This window comes from Budorcas taxicolor, chromosome 10, assembly GCF_023091745.1.
Source record: "Budorcas taxicolor isolate Tak-1 chromosome 10, Takin1.1, whole genome shotgun sequence".
Lineage (NCBI taxonomy): Eukaryota > Metazoa > Chordata > Mammalia > Artiodactyla > Bovidae > Budorcas > Budorcas taxicolor.
Genome location: NC_068919.1, coordinates 41,947,060 through 41,960,335, shown reverse-complemented (window position 1 = coordinate 41,960,335; position 13,276 = coordinate 41,947,060). Strand labels below are relative to the sequence as shown.

General features: G+C 36.5%; 1 protein-coding gene across 1 annotated transcript in view; it reads right to left on the bottom strand.

Moving 5' to 3' along the window:
• Positions 1 to 1,307: 1,307 nt before the first annotated feature.
• ATL1 (atlastin GTPase 1) overlaps positions 1,308 to 13,276 on the bottom strand; it is a 73,320-nt gene continuing 61,351 nt past the window's right edge. The window contains exons 9-14 of the mRNA XM_052647360.1: positions 11,108 to 11,235; positions 9,945 to 10,001; positions 8,844 to 8,915; positions 7,326 to 7,757; positions 3,250 to 3,264; positions 1,308 to 1,418 (exon numbers count right to left, since the gene is read on the bottom strand). Coding sequence (XP_052503320.1) covers positions 1,308 to 1,418; positions 3,250 to 3,264; positions 7,326 to 7,757; positions 8,844 to 8,915; positions 9,945 to 10,001; positions 11,108 to 11,235 — 815 coding nt within the window. The remainder of the gene's footprint in view (positions 1,419 to 3,249; positions 3,265 to 7,325; positions 7,758 to 8,843; positions 8,916 to 9,944; positions 10,002 to 11,107; positions 11,236 to 13,276) is intronic.

The window sequence follows — 13,276 nt, the reverse complement described above, 5'->3', positions numbered from 1 at the left end:
CTTTGAGTCCATGTTTTATGCATAATGCTTACAAAGATCCTACCTTTCCATTCAGCAGGCCCATAGGCAAAGGAAGCAGAATGAAAGGGGTATCCAAAAATCAAAATAGGCCAGTGGAATTTTTTCAGTGGGAAAAGTTATTTTGCAGGTCACGTGATCAAACTTTGCTAAGATGTGAGCTTGAATATCTTATGAACTCTCACATACTTTTCCATCTTTACTCTTTACTTAATATTACCATTTCATTTAAAGCTTAGCTGTTTCTAAGAAAGTTATCCATTATTCTGTTTTAGAGCTTCTGGATAAGAGGCATTACTTTTCTTTTTTTCTTTCATTACTGCACATTTTTATCCTCTAAAAAGTATGAAATTCCGCTACAGATTTTAGTAATTAGAAATACAGTATAGAATCACTGGTTTAAAAGAACTGGAAGGTAGCTAAAAGGGAGCAGCCATACATATGTTAAAATGAGAAGCTAAATCTGTAATGGTGTCAACATTAAAGAAAATGCATTTTGAATCTAAAAAAGAGATAGAAACTTTTTCTCTTCTGTATCAGCACCTCCCAAACATTTCCAAATTCAGTTGTTTTTAATCTTAGGAACCAGAGTAAACTTTAATAATAGTTCACATGTTAAAAGAATAAACCTATGATGAATACATATCTTTGTGTACCAAATGAAAAAATATACAATGCAGTGAAACTCAAATACATATACAAAGTGATTTTTTTGTGCATTTTTGATCAAGAGGTTTATATTCTATATTAAACAATATAAAAGAAGCAATATATAGTTTCTGATAAAGCAACTGAAAAGCTCTCTTAGATGTCTTTTATAATAAAAGCTAATGGTATATGTAAGATGGTATAGGTTGAATCAAGCCTATTGAGCTATGTTTTAACAAATGCCTATGTGAAATAATTTAAAAATTCTTCTGTAGAAATTAAATGAGCATATCCAAATGTGGAGTAATATTACTACATGGTTTAACTATAACCCAGTAGTAGTATTTAGTAAATTCAAGCAGAACACATGTACCTTTATCATAAATAGACAAATTCTTTAAATTATAATAGCATATTTGAAGACAAAATCAAGAAACTATACATGTTAACAAATGATATAACCATGCATACATATATCTGCTTATTAAACACTGAAGTAAAAGAACTAAGCTGTTGTGCAGTCTTCAGAGGTGCTTGGTATTTTACTCTTCTGATGGAAGCACTTTGTATGTTTGCATGGAAACGTAAAACAATATTTAATTGACAATTTGGTCATGCACCTGTACTTTTTAAATTTGGGGTTACATTTTCTTCTTTTCTGATTGTTCAGTAGATTCTGACTTTGGTGCAGGAAAAGCTTGATGATACAGATGTCTGTGGGTTGCTGCTGCACTGTAAAGCTTGTATAAAGCCTAGAAATAAAATAATCAAGATTATTTTTTAAAATGATAAAACATTAAATACACAGATATAAATTTTTTCCTTTTAGTGTAATTTATGGTACTATATAAAATTTAGCATGCTAAATTTGGAATCCTTAGTAATCTGTATAACATATATACTAATAACTAGTGTCTCAGCAGTCAAAAAGTATTTTCAACTCTCCAGTGTGTTGATACTACTTATGCGGGTTGATCTCTATGGTAAATGTTCAATCCTCGGACTGCATTTTCTTTTACCGTTACCACCTTTTGGAGCACTGTGCCCCAGGGATGTGGAAAACTCATATTGTGAATTATTATTAGTTACAGGAATTATGGGAGCTCATAACTTGTGATTGCCAATAGCTAATTTATTCTACACAGGTAAAACACTTGCTATTGGACCTTTCTGATAGGTTTTTCAAAAGAAAGGGGCCACTTTTTATTCTCCATAATTTCCTGATATGGTCATGCAAATAAGCACATGTGTTACCCTTCCCCCCCCACATGGGCTTTCTCAAATATGCTCTCTTCCCTTGCTTCCACTAATCAGTTCATAGCTTACAAAACCTTTATTCAGAAACATTACCTTAGAAAGTCTTTCTTCATTAAAACTTCCTCTGTCTTTGTTATTTGTCTGTGTAACAGTGTTTGCATCATAGAAATGTTTACATACTGCTTTCTGAAGTATCCATAAATATTTTTATGTTTTTTTAACCCCTCAGCTAGTGTCTAAAATTCATTACCTCCTCTGACTTTAACATAATGAACACTCAGTTAAGACCAATTTATCTGATGTAATTCTAGAGTCTTTAAAAAGTCTATTTTTAAAGGTTGAATAAAAGCTTGATATCAAGAAATAGAATTTCTAGGAAATTCCATTTTTTGTCTTTTTGAGTCTATATGGCTATTTTCTTAAATCTGAATTATACCATCATCAATTTACAAATGCATACTGGCACAACCTTAGTTCTATTCTGATTCTAATACATTCAGTTTAATCCATGTTTTCTTAAAAGGTCATATTTTTTCTTAAGATTTGATTTACAAAGTTGAAATTAATTTTTACTGTTTTAGTAAATTCATTTTACTGAATTTTACATAAAATAATTCCTTTTTGACTTATAAATATTAAATATATCCTTAGTATCTGATTGGCAGACATAATCTAGTTATGTATAAAACAGCAGAAACCAAGGAAAGAATTATGTACTGTCACTGTAGTTACTGAAGATCAGTTTTGCTTTCTGAAAGTAATGACCTAAATGATTCCACAGAAATAACTTTTCTTATGTGAAAATGATTCCTTCATAGAAACTTAGATTCTTCCTCAGATACAGACTTTCTGCACATGTGCAGTGGGAGAAATGAACACTAATTTACAGGTCAGGTCCGAGGTATGCCAAGAAAGTTAGTTACACTACATACTGGCCTGAAACCTGCTTAAAGTGGTACAGATAACTCTTTCAGAAGCCAAAGTTGAAAACCACTTCTAAAGGTTGTAGCTCTATTGACTCTGCATTAGTTAAGTTTGCTCAAGATTTTCATAACTACTTGTTTCACTCTGCAGTAGAGCAAAACGCCCAATGTTAGAGCTTAAGATTTTCGAAAATTTCTAAACATTCAAAATAAAATATTCATGATAATCAATTCTTGTGTTTCATATGTGGATAAAATCATATATCATGTTCAGAGTAAATTAAATATTTTAAAACCTATCTACATTGAGACATCCTTTAACGACTAGTTGGTTTGTAAAATAAGACAATCATAATGTTTATAAATATACAAATAGTTCTTAATTTAAAAAAATTTAACTTACCTCATTTGTACTTCCCTGTGGTAAAGGCAGATTGAAGGGGAAAAAAGAGAAGTATATATCCTGCTTCATTAATAGCACTATGATAGTCAACCTTATTTACATTAGTAATCTGAGAGCATTTAGGAACAAATACACCTCGAGAGAGGGGACATGTGTATACCTACGGCTGATTCATGTTGATGTATGGCAGAAACCAACACAACTTAGTAAAGTAAAGCAGTTACTTCCAGTTAAAAATATTTAGACCATATACCCCTGCAGATTTTTTCAATTTAGATTACATATTTAATCTGAATCTTCTGAAGGACTCAATTCTATATTCACAGGTTTCAGCATCATATTCTAGGAGGGCTTTGGGATTTACCTTAAAAAGCCCCTCTTCATCTTTTGAGGTTTGAGGGGCTTTTTGAGGCAGTGGCTCAGAGGATCCAATTTTAATTAATTCTTTTCCAATAGTGCTACCATTTATCAGTATATATCTCAACTAGATTCTTCAAAGACACACGGCAAATCCATCAGTTACAATTTGGTTTTAAAGAGTATAAACATACTAAATGCTGACAGAATTGTAGCTATTACTTGCTACCTGCAGACCATAAATATTCACAAGTCTTAACTCCAAAATTTTATGAAGAATCTCAACTTTAGTTTCACTAAATTTATCGAAATTTTCATGCAGTAATTGAAGACACTTCCAGAATGAAAGGTGAGATGATTTTTATTCTGGTGTGTTTATAACTGTTTCCCCTGTCCATAATCAGTTATTTGAACAGCAGACCATGGTGACCCTGGGTTGGTTAATTGGACCATAGAGGACAACTGACCCAGAAGCAGCTGATCAAGAGGTTGACTTGGACTCATTTTAGGGCCTGGTACAAATGAATAGTTTAAAGAGACAATCTGAAGTCATCAGATACTGTGTTGAGAGGTTTTACTAAAAGAGACAGTGATATGACTTCAGATGGTCATTTATATATGGTCCTAACAACGGTTCTATGAAGGCCTACAAGACCTTCTTGAACTAACACCCGAAAAAGATATCCTCTTCATAATAAGGAACTGGGATGCAAAAGTAGGAAGTCAAGAAACTCCTGGTGTAACAGGCAAATTTGGCCTTGGAGTACAAAACGAAGCAGATCATAGACTAACAGAGTTTTGCCAAGAGAACGCACTGGTCATAGCACTCTCTTCCAACAACACAAGAGAAGACTCTACACATGGACATAACCAGATGGTCAATACCAAAATCAGAATGATTATATTCTTTGCAGCCAAAGAGGGAGAAGCTCTATACAGTCAGCAAAAACAAGACCAGGAGCTGAGTGTGGCTCAGATCATGAACTCCTTATTGCCAAATTCAGACTTAAATTGAAGAAAGTAGGGAAAACCACTAGACCAGTCAGGTATGACCTAAATCAAATCCCTTATGATTATACAGTGGAAGTGAGAATTAGATTCAAGGGATAGAGTACCTGAAGAACTATGGACAGAGGTTTGTGACATTGTACAAGAGGCAGTAATCAAGACCATCCCCAAGAAAAAATGCAAAAAGGCAAAATGGTTGTCTGACGAAGCCTTACAAATAGCTGAGAAAAGAAGTGAAAGGCAAAGGAGAAAAGGAAAGATGTAAGCATCTATATGCAGAGTTCCAAAGAATAGCAAGAAGAGATAAGAAAGTCTTCCTGAGTGATCAATGCAAAGAAAGAGAGAACAACAGAATGGGAAAGATCTCTTCAGGAAAATCAGAGATACCAAGGGATCACTTCATGCAAAGATGAGCACAATAAAGGATAGAAATGGTATGGACCAACAGAAGCAGAAGATATTAAGAAGAGGTGGCAAGAATTCACAGAAGAACTACACAAAAAAGATTTTCATGACCCAGATAACCACAATGGTGTGATCACTCACCTAGAGCCAGACATCCTGGAATGTGAAGTCAAGTGGGCCTTTAGGAAGCATCACTATGACCAAAGCTAGTGGAAGTGATGGAATTCCAGTTGAGCTATTTCAAATCCTGAAAGATGATGCTGTGAAAGTGCTACATTCAATATGCCAGCAAATTTGGAAAATCAGCAGTGGCCACAGGACTGGAAAAGGTCAGTTTTCATTCCAATCCCAAACAAAGGCAATGCCAAAGAATGTTCAAACTACTGCACAATTGCACTCATCTCACACGCTAGCAAAGTAATGCTCAAAATTCTCCAAGCCAGGCTACAACAGTACATGAAGTATGAACTTCCAGATGTTAAAGCTGGATCTGGAAAAGGCAGAGGAACCAGTGATCAAATTGCCATCATCCACTGGATCATCGAAAAAGCAAGAGAGTTCCAGAAAAACACCTACTTTTGCTTTATTGACTATACCAAACCCTTAGACTGTATCACAACAAACTGTGGGAAATTCTTAAAGAGATGGGACTACCAGACCACCTCACCTGCCTCCTGAGAAATCTGTAGGCAGGTCAGGAAGCAACAGTTAGAACTGGACATGGAACAACAGGCTGGTTCCAAATCAGGACAGGAGCACGTCAGGATTATATTGTCACTCTGCTTATTTAACTTCTATGCAGAGTACATCATGCAAAAAGGCAGGCTGGATGAAGCACAAGCTGGAATCAAGATTGCTGGGAAAAATATCAATAACCTCAGATATGCAGGTGATACCACCCTATGGCAGAAAGCGCCTCTTGATGAAAGTGAAAGAGGACAGTGAAAAAGTTGGCTTAAAACTCAACATTCAGAAAACTAAGATCATGGCATCTGGTCCCATCACTTCATGGCAAATAAATGGGGAAGCACTGGAAACAGTGGCTGACTTTATTTTGGGGGCCTCCAAAATCACTGCAGATGGTGATTGAAGCCATGAAATTTAAAAGACACTTGCTCCCTGGAAGAAAAGCTATGACCAACCTAGACAGCATATTAAAAAGCAGAGACATTACCAACAAAGGTCCGTCTAGTCAAGCCTATGGTTTTTCTGGTAGTCATGTATGGATGTGAGAGTTGGACTATAAAGCAAGCTGAGCACTGAAGAATTGATGCTTTTGAAATGCAGTGTTGCAGAAGACGCTTGAGAGTCCCTTGGACTGCAAGGAGATCCAACCAGTCCATCCTAAAGGAAATCAGTCCTGAATATTCATTGGAAGGACTGATGCTGAAGCTGAAACTCCAATACTTTGGCCACCTGATGCAAAGAGCTGTCTCATTTGAAAAGACCCTGATGCTGGGAAAGATTGAAGGCGGGAGGAGAAAGTGACGACAGTGGATGAGATGGTTGGATGGCGTCACCAACATGATGGACATGAGTTTGAGTAGGCTCTGGGAGTTGGTGATGGACAGGGAAGCCTGGTGTGCTTAAGTCCATGGGGTCACAAAGAGTCGGATGACTGAGCGACTGAACTGAACTGAACAAAACCAAGGGCTTCCCTTCTAGCTCAGCTGGTAAAGAATCTGCCTGCAATGCAGGAGAGCCCAGTTTGATTCTTGGGTCAGAAAGATCCCCTGGAGAAGGGATAGGCTACCCACTCCAGTATCCTTGGGCTTTCCTGGTGGCTCAGATGGTAAAGAATCTGCCTACAGTGAAGGAGATGTGGCTTCAATCCCTGGGTTGGGAAGATCCCCTGGAGGAGGGCATGGCAAACCACTCCAGTATTCTTGCCTGGAGAATCCCCGTGGACAGACGAGCCTGGTGGACTACAGTCCATGGGGTTGCAAAGAGTTGGACATGACTGAGCGACTAAGCACAGCACGACAAAACCAATGCTAGTCTAATGATAAAGTTTTAAGTATGAAGTAATCAACAAATAATCAAGTCACAATCAGCTAAATAAAAACTGTTTTCTCTCAACTTTAGGGATAAGAAAAATACTACCTAATCCATGTATTTTTGAAAAATAGTGAGATGTTGACTGGAAAACTATTTCTATAGTTTGTATCTGGCCATCTTGACAAACTCTATAAAATTCTTAAAGTAATGTTTACCTGTATATTATACAATATCTAACATAGTGTCTGGAACACAGATAGCATTCAAATAGGTGCTGCATTTAGTTGAAGAGAATTCAGTGTTCCTACCTGGTCCCACAAGGCTGCAGCCACTTGGTCTATTACAGCTCCCAGCTCTCGGTATTCTCCAGAGTACCGGATGTATGCCCAGGTGCACAGGGTGATAAGCGTCAGTCCCATTATCATATTGCATAGGCTAGCTATGATGTCCAAACCAATGAATCCAGTCACACCAGCAATCACATATGTGATAAAGATGACAACAAACAGTGTGGCTGGGGTACGAGCTGCATGGAAGATATTTTTGCTATCATTGTGCTTGATATACTGGATGTAGAGTTCATCTATTTCAGTCTCCAACTGTTGCAAGTAACGCCGGCTGAATTCCTCCCCACCCATCTTCTTCACCCCTCGAAATAGCTTCACAGATTCTTCCTTAAGCTCCAGATGTTTGGTCTGCAGGTCATTAGGGGCCAGAAATGGTTTGTCACCGCCACAGATCTGTATCGAATAGGAAGTATTATTTATGCAGTGTACTGTAAAACTAGCAACTGTATCACAATTTTGCACTTAGCTAGCTGAATCTGTTAGAACACATTAATAATCAGAAGAAGCCTACATTTTATTTTGCCAACCCACATCTTTCCACACTCCATTTCTATCAGGGGAGACTATAAGTGGGACTGGTAAGTTTATAGGTGACATATTAAAGCCTTAATTTTTATTTTCTTTTTGATACAGATTGGAATATCCATTACTTAGTCCAATTTCCTCAAGGTGAAAAAGTTTCACTGATTTTTGTTTGGAGTCCAGTATTTTCTTCAAGAGACTAAATGGAAACATGTTAAATGTTCATGGACCACTTTTTCAACTTTTTTTCAAAAGTTACAAGGGAAATCTCAACTACCCATACCATTAACTACAGTTGAGATTTAAATATACATAGGAGACTCTCACTCCATTTCCCCTTTAATTATGTCATAAACACCAGACCATATACTATATTTCCCTTGATTCCAAGGCTCTACCAATTTGGGGTGCAATTTTGATTTTATAACATTTTCAGTGGAAAGAAAATTCATTATATTAATAGATACACACAATCATCAGTAGATGTATCCTAATTTAGAATGTTACTAGTAAAAAGAGGAAATATAGTACTTAGAAATGTTGGCCCTTGTGGTTTATTTTTTTCTAACAGCTTTTTATACTTAAGACAGAAATTGGACATATGGAATATGGGGAGGCATAGTAGAGAGGGTAGCATGTTACTTTAGCTACTTTAGATCTTATAAATAGTGGAAAAATCTGTATTCCTCTACCCCCACAATGTGAACTTTAGAAAGAAATATGTTATAGAGAGAATTCATTTAAAATACATTTAAATTTTGCATATGTCATGTTCTCTTGATTTGTTTTTAAAATACTTGAGGAATACAATAAAAAGAAATGTGATACACATAGGCTGAGAAAGCATAAGTCAGAGCCACTTCTGCATGTGTATACAGTGTAACGTGGAAAAAGAAAAGAATGAGTTCATGGAAGAAATACTGATTTTATTTAAAATGTGATTTAAAATATTCTTACCTCTTCCATTTTTTTATTGTATGTATCCTTGGCAGTTGCCACGGCTGCTAAATTATTAGCTTCTGCTGTGGCCTTTGGACAAAGTACAAAGTATGATGTAAAATGGAATTCATATTTATTAGACTTCCACATATATACACACAACGTGCAAGAAATATGCAAAAACTCAAGGTCATCAGATAATTTAAAATGTGCTAAAATACTTCTGTATCTTTTAAATTAGTAAAATTAAAATTTCAAAATGTATAAGATATAGCTTACTCAATAAACCATAGTTCAAAAATGAATTTTCATTTGGAAGATTATTCATCTAAAAACATTTTTAAGCCTTTCACCAAATGTGTGTGTATGTGTGTGTGAATATAAATCCAGACACGGGAAATAATATATACATTTTATATATACTAATGGGCTTCCCAGGCAGCACTAGTGGTAAAGAACCTGCCTGCCAGTGCAGGTAGACATAAGAAATACAGGTCTGATCCCTGGGTCAGGAAGATCCCCTTGAGGAAGGCATAGCAACCCACTCTGGTATTCTTGCCTGGAGAATCTCATGGACAGAGGAGCCTGGCAGGCTGCAGTCTATAGGGTCATACAGAGTTGGGCATGACTGAAGCAACTTTGCACACATGTACTTATACATAAAACTATGTCAACTTTAAAGATTACTACTGATAGAACAGTGTATCACTGATAACATAAAGGAGGCATTAAGATTCAGAAATTAAAAAAAAAAGTATGGAGAAAGCAAGTTTTTCCTTTCTTGAATGTTTGTTTGTAGAGGCCACTTGTTTAAAACCTGGACCTGCTTTTCTTGTCACATGTATGAATCTAAACCACAGTATGAGTCTTTTCTAAACAAATTTAGTACAAAGAAAATGAAGACTCTCTTGTATCTCAGCACAAGTGAGGGTGCTATATGTGTATCTGAAAGTGATTAGATGAATCACTTGCACAAGTGAGTCGTTATTAGAAAAATAATCTATCACTCCACCCATTATTTTTATATGGTGATTTCTGACAGCCAGATTGGAGCATATCTTTAACTTAGCTTTAGTGACAGAATGTTTTAGAATGTCAAGACTCTTGATGAATAAATACCTGTAACATGGATTTGGGATGTGGTAATTCTTCACCTTGATAGATCTTTATATAAGCCTAAAAAATAGGAAAGAAAAAAGACTCATGTTCAAGTAATTCCATTCAATATCTATGTTAAATTGTATTCTGAGGTCTAAGGCCTTGACAGTTCAAAAAAATTAGATCTTGACAGTTTCAGGAACTATTATCTTTCTCGTACTTTTAATTCCCTCTTTCATATTAGTTCTTGTTCCCTTTTCCTGAAAAGTCCTTTGTACCCATTTGCCAATCTCAGTCTTCACAAAGGCTTACCTACCTCACCTCCTTTAAAACTTTCTCAGATCCCTCTGCTAGGAGTAACATTTTCAGTTACCCACAGGAATATGTACCTGCTGTTGCCTCAAGCTTTATGGAACAGATTTGTTCAAGGGCCCTGAGTCTCCTACTAAAATCCTATGCTCCTCCATGGTGTTTTATGCACAGCAAGAATTCAAAATTTTAGACAACCTGTCACTTTTTGCTGAGAGTGGTGAAGATAAACAATCACAAGGTATACAACCACATTTGAAATGACAAAACATCAATTTAAAAAATTGTTATTTTAGCCCTTGGAGCATCAATCCAAAAATCAGATTGATAACTGAAATCCACTATATATGTGCATTGGTTTAAAAAATGTGTTTGGGGCTATCGGAGGTAAACAGGTAAATGCAAATTTCAAATATTTCCATTTCAAATTGGCTCTTGGTGCAAAAAGCAGGAAACGTGGAAGAATTTTCTCCAGTAGGAAGGCAAAGTATAACCCATTAGAGAAAATCTTGAGAATGAAGGTAAAATTCAGTATAGGTCATAAGTGAAGCCTATGTGACCCTGGGAAACACCTCCTCCCCGTAAAGAGAAGCAAGACTTTTCCAACTCCTAGATACATTTCTGTTTCGAAATAATTTCCCTCAAGATAGAAGGTGACAGTAAAGTTACCTCAAGGAGTTTTCTCAAAAAATAATTTCAGAAAGCAAGCTCCTCTTGGGAGTCTAATAAATGTTTTAAATCATTTGTATATATTCCTCATACCTTTGCCCCCCATATTACAGAGTCTATAATTTTCTGTTGTTTTAGGTAGGAACTGCATTTCCAAACATGTCAAATCTAAATATTCGCAAGTGCTCTAGAAATGAGAATGATACCTTGAAGTACTCTACCAGACCTCGGCAGGTGATTTTGTTCCCATTGATCTCTTTAATGTCTAGGCTCTCGGGACTAAGCAGCCAAGGAATGAGGATTTTCAAGTTTTTGATGAATTCATCATCTATTTCTAAAGTAGAAGAAAATTCATCATTATTTTAAAATTGTTAAAGTCTTTCATGGAATACCATAAAACATCTGGTAACTACCTCTATTTTTTCCCTAGTGATAAAGCTATCACTCACCTTCTGATCATCTAAATTACTCCTGAAACCCACTTTTCTCAGAGTGAACTATACTCCTTGCCCAACTCCTATTGCTAGTCTTTCTCATCTCCACTCCAATTTGTCTTTCACCTATAAAATAGCTTTCTTGATATTAAATGATACACATATGTTTCACACCCCATTCACATAACCATGTCATGCATTCTGATGTCTTTAAGTCCTGTTCATGGTTTTATACAGAGAGAGTTATAAACGGAAGAAGGGCAGATATTTACTGCCTTATAAAATGTATTCCCTCCAGAAAGTATATCCAAAAATTTTCTGTTTACTGTGCCAATCTTATGAAAAATGTATAGAACTGTGTAAGGTGTGTTAGCTAATACTCAAGTTCAAAAAGAAGTAAAATTAGGGCTTCCTCTAGTAGTGAAACTCAACAACACAAAATAAAACTGTAAGAAAAGCAATGGTGGCCTTTTAGCTAGCTGATCAGAAGTAGTCTGAGTTATTTAGTACAACTAATGGTGACTGCAGCCATGAAATTAAAAGACGCTTATTCCTTGGAAGGAAAGTTATGACCAACCTACATAGCATATTAAAAAGCAGAGACATTACTTTGCCACAAAGGTCCATCTAGTCAAGGCTATGGTTTTTCCAATAGTCATGAATGGATGTGAGAGTTGGACTATAAAGAAAGCTGAGTGCCAAAGAATTGATGCTTTTGAACTGTGGTGTTGGAGAAGACTCTTGAGAGTCCCTTGGACTGCAAGGAGATCCAACCAGTCCATCCTAAAGGAGATCAGTCCTGGGTGTTCATTGGAAGGACTGATGCTGAAGCTGAAACTCCAATACTTTGGCCACCTGATGCAAAGAACTGACTCACTGGAAAAGACCTTGATGCTAGGAAAGATTGAGGGCAGGAGAAGGGGATGACAGAGGATGAGATGGTTGGATGGCATCACTGACTCAATGGACATGGGTTTGGGTAGACTCTGGCAGTTGGTGATGGACAGGGAGGCCTGGCGTGCTGCAGTTCATGGGGTTGCAAAGAGTCGGACATGACTGAGCGACTGAACTGATTACACATAACCCATTTTATAGTATTAGGTTCAAGCTTAGTATTACAAATTTAGCAAAGTAACACAGAAAACAGATACTCAGAGGAGTCTCTTGAATACAGGAGTAATTTTTAAAATCATACGTAAAAAGCAGAGACTTGGTATATCCAGAGACTTGGTATCTAAGCAAAGATACCATGATTTTTAAAAACCTGAATTTCAGCAGAGTCACTGAGGTTTTAGGCTTTGGGATTGGTGATTTCTAAGGTCTTAAGGATAAAGATTCAAACCTTATGATTGTGTTTTGCATGTCCCCTGCTTGTTACTGATGTATCAGTTTACATAAGAATTTATGGTTCTTTTCTTTTGCTTACTATTTACGACGTGTATGAGCATGATGTTGGAAATTCTTCCAACATATTTTCCTTCATGTTTTGTACAGCTTTGAAATTTGTGTCCATATTTTATGAGGACTTGGACAGGAGTTTATTCAAATTTATTTTTTTGTTTGCATTGTACTAGTTTTATCAGTGATAACTGTGCTCTGTATTTGGAGAAGGAAATGGCAACCCACTCCAGTATTCTTGCCTAGAGAAGCCTGTGGACAGAGAAGCCTGGTAGGCTTGTCCATAGGGTCGCACAGAGTCAGACACAACTGAAGCGACTTAGCATGCATGCATGCATTGGAGAAGGAAATGGCGACCCACTCCAGTATTCTTGCCTGGAGAATCTCAGGGACAGAGGAGCCTGGTGGGCTGCCGTCTATGGGGTCGCTCAGAGTCGGACACGACTGAAGTGACTTAGCATGCATGCATGTGCTCTGTATTATTATAGGTTTATTCAGACGTATTTATTATGGTGGTTTGCTTCTTAGTTACCAATTTTCACT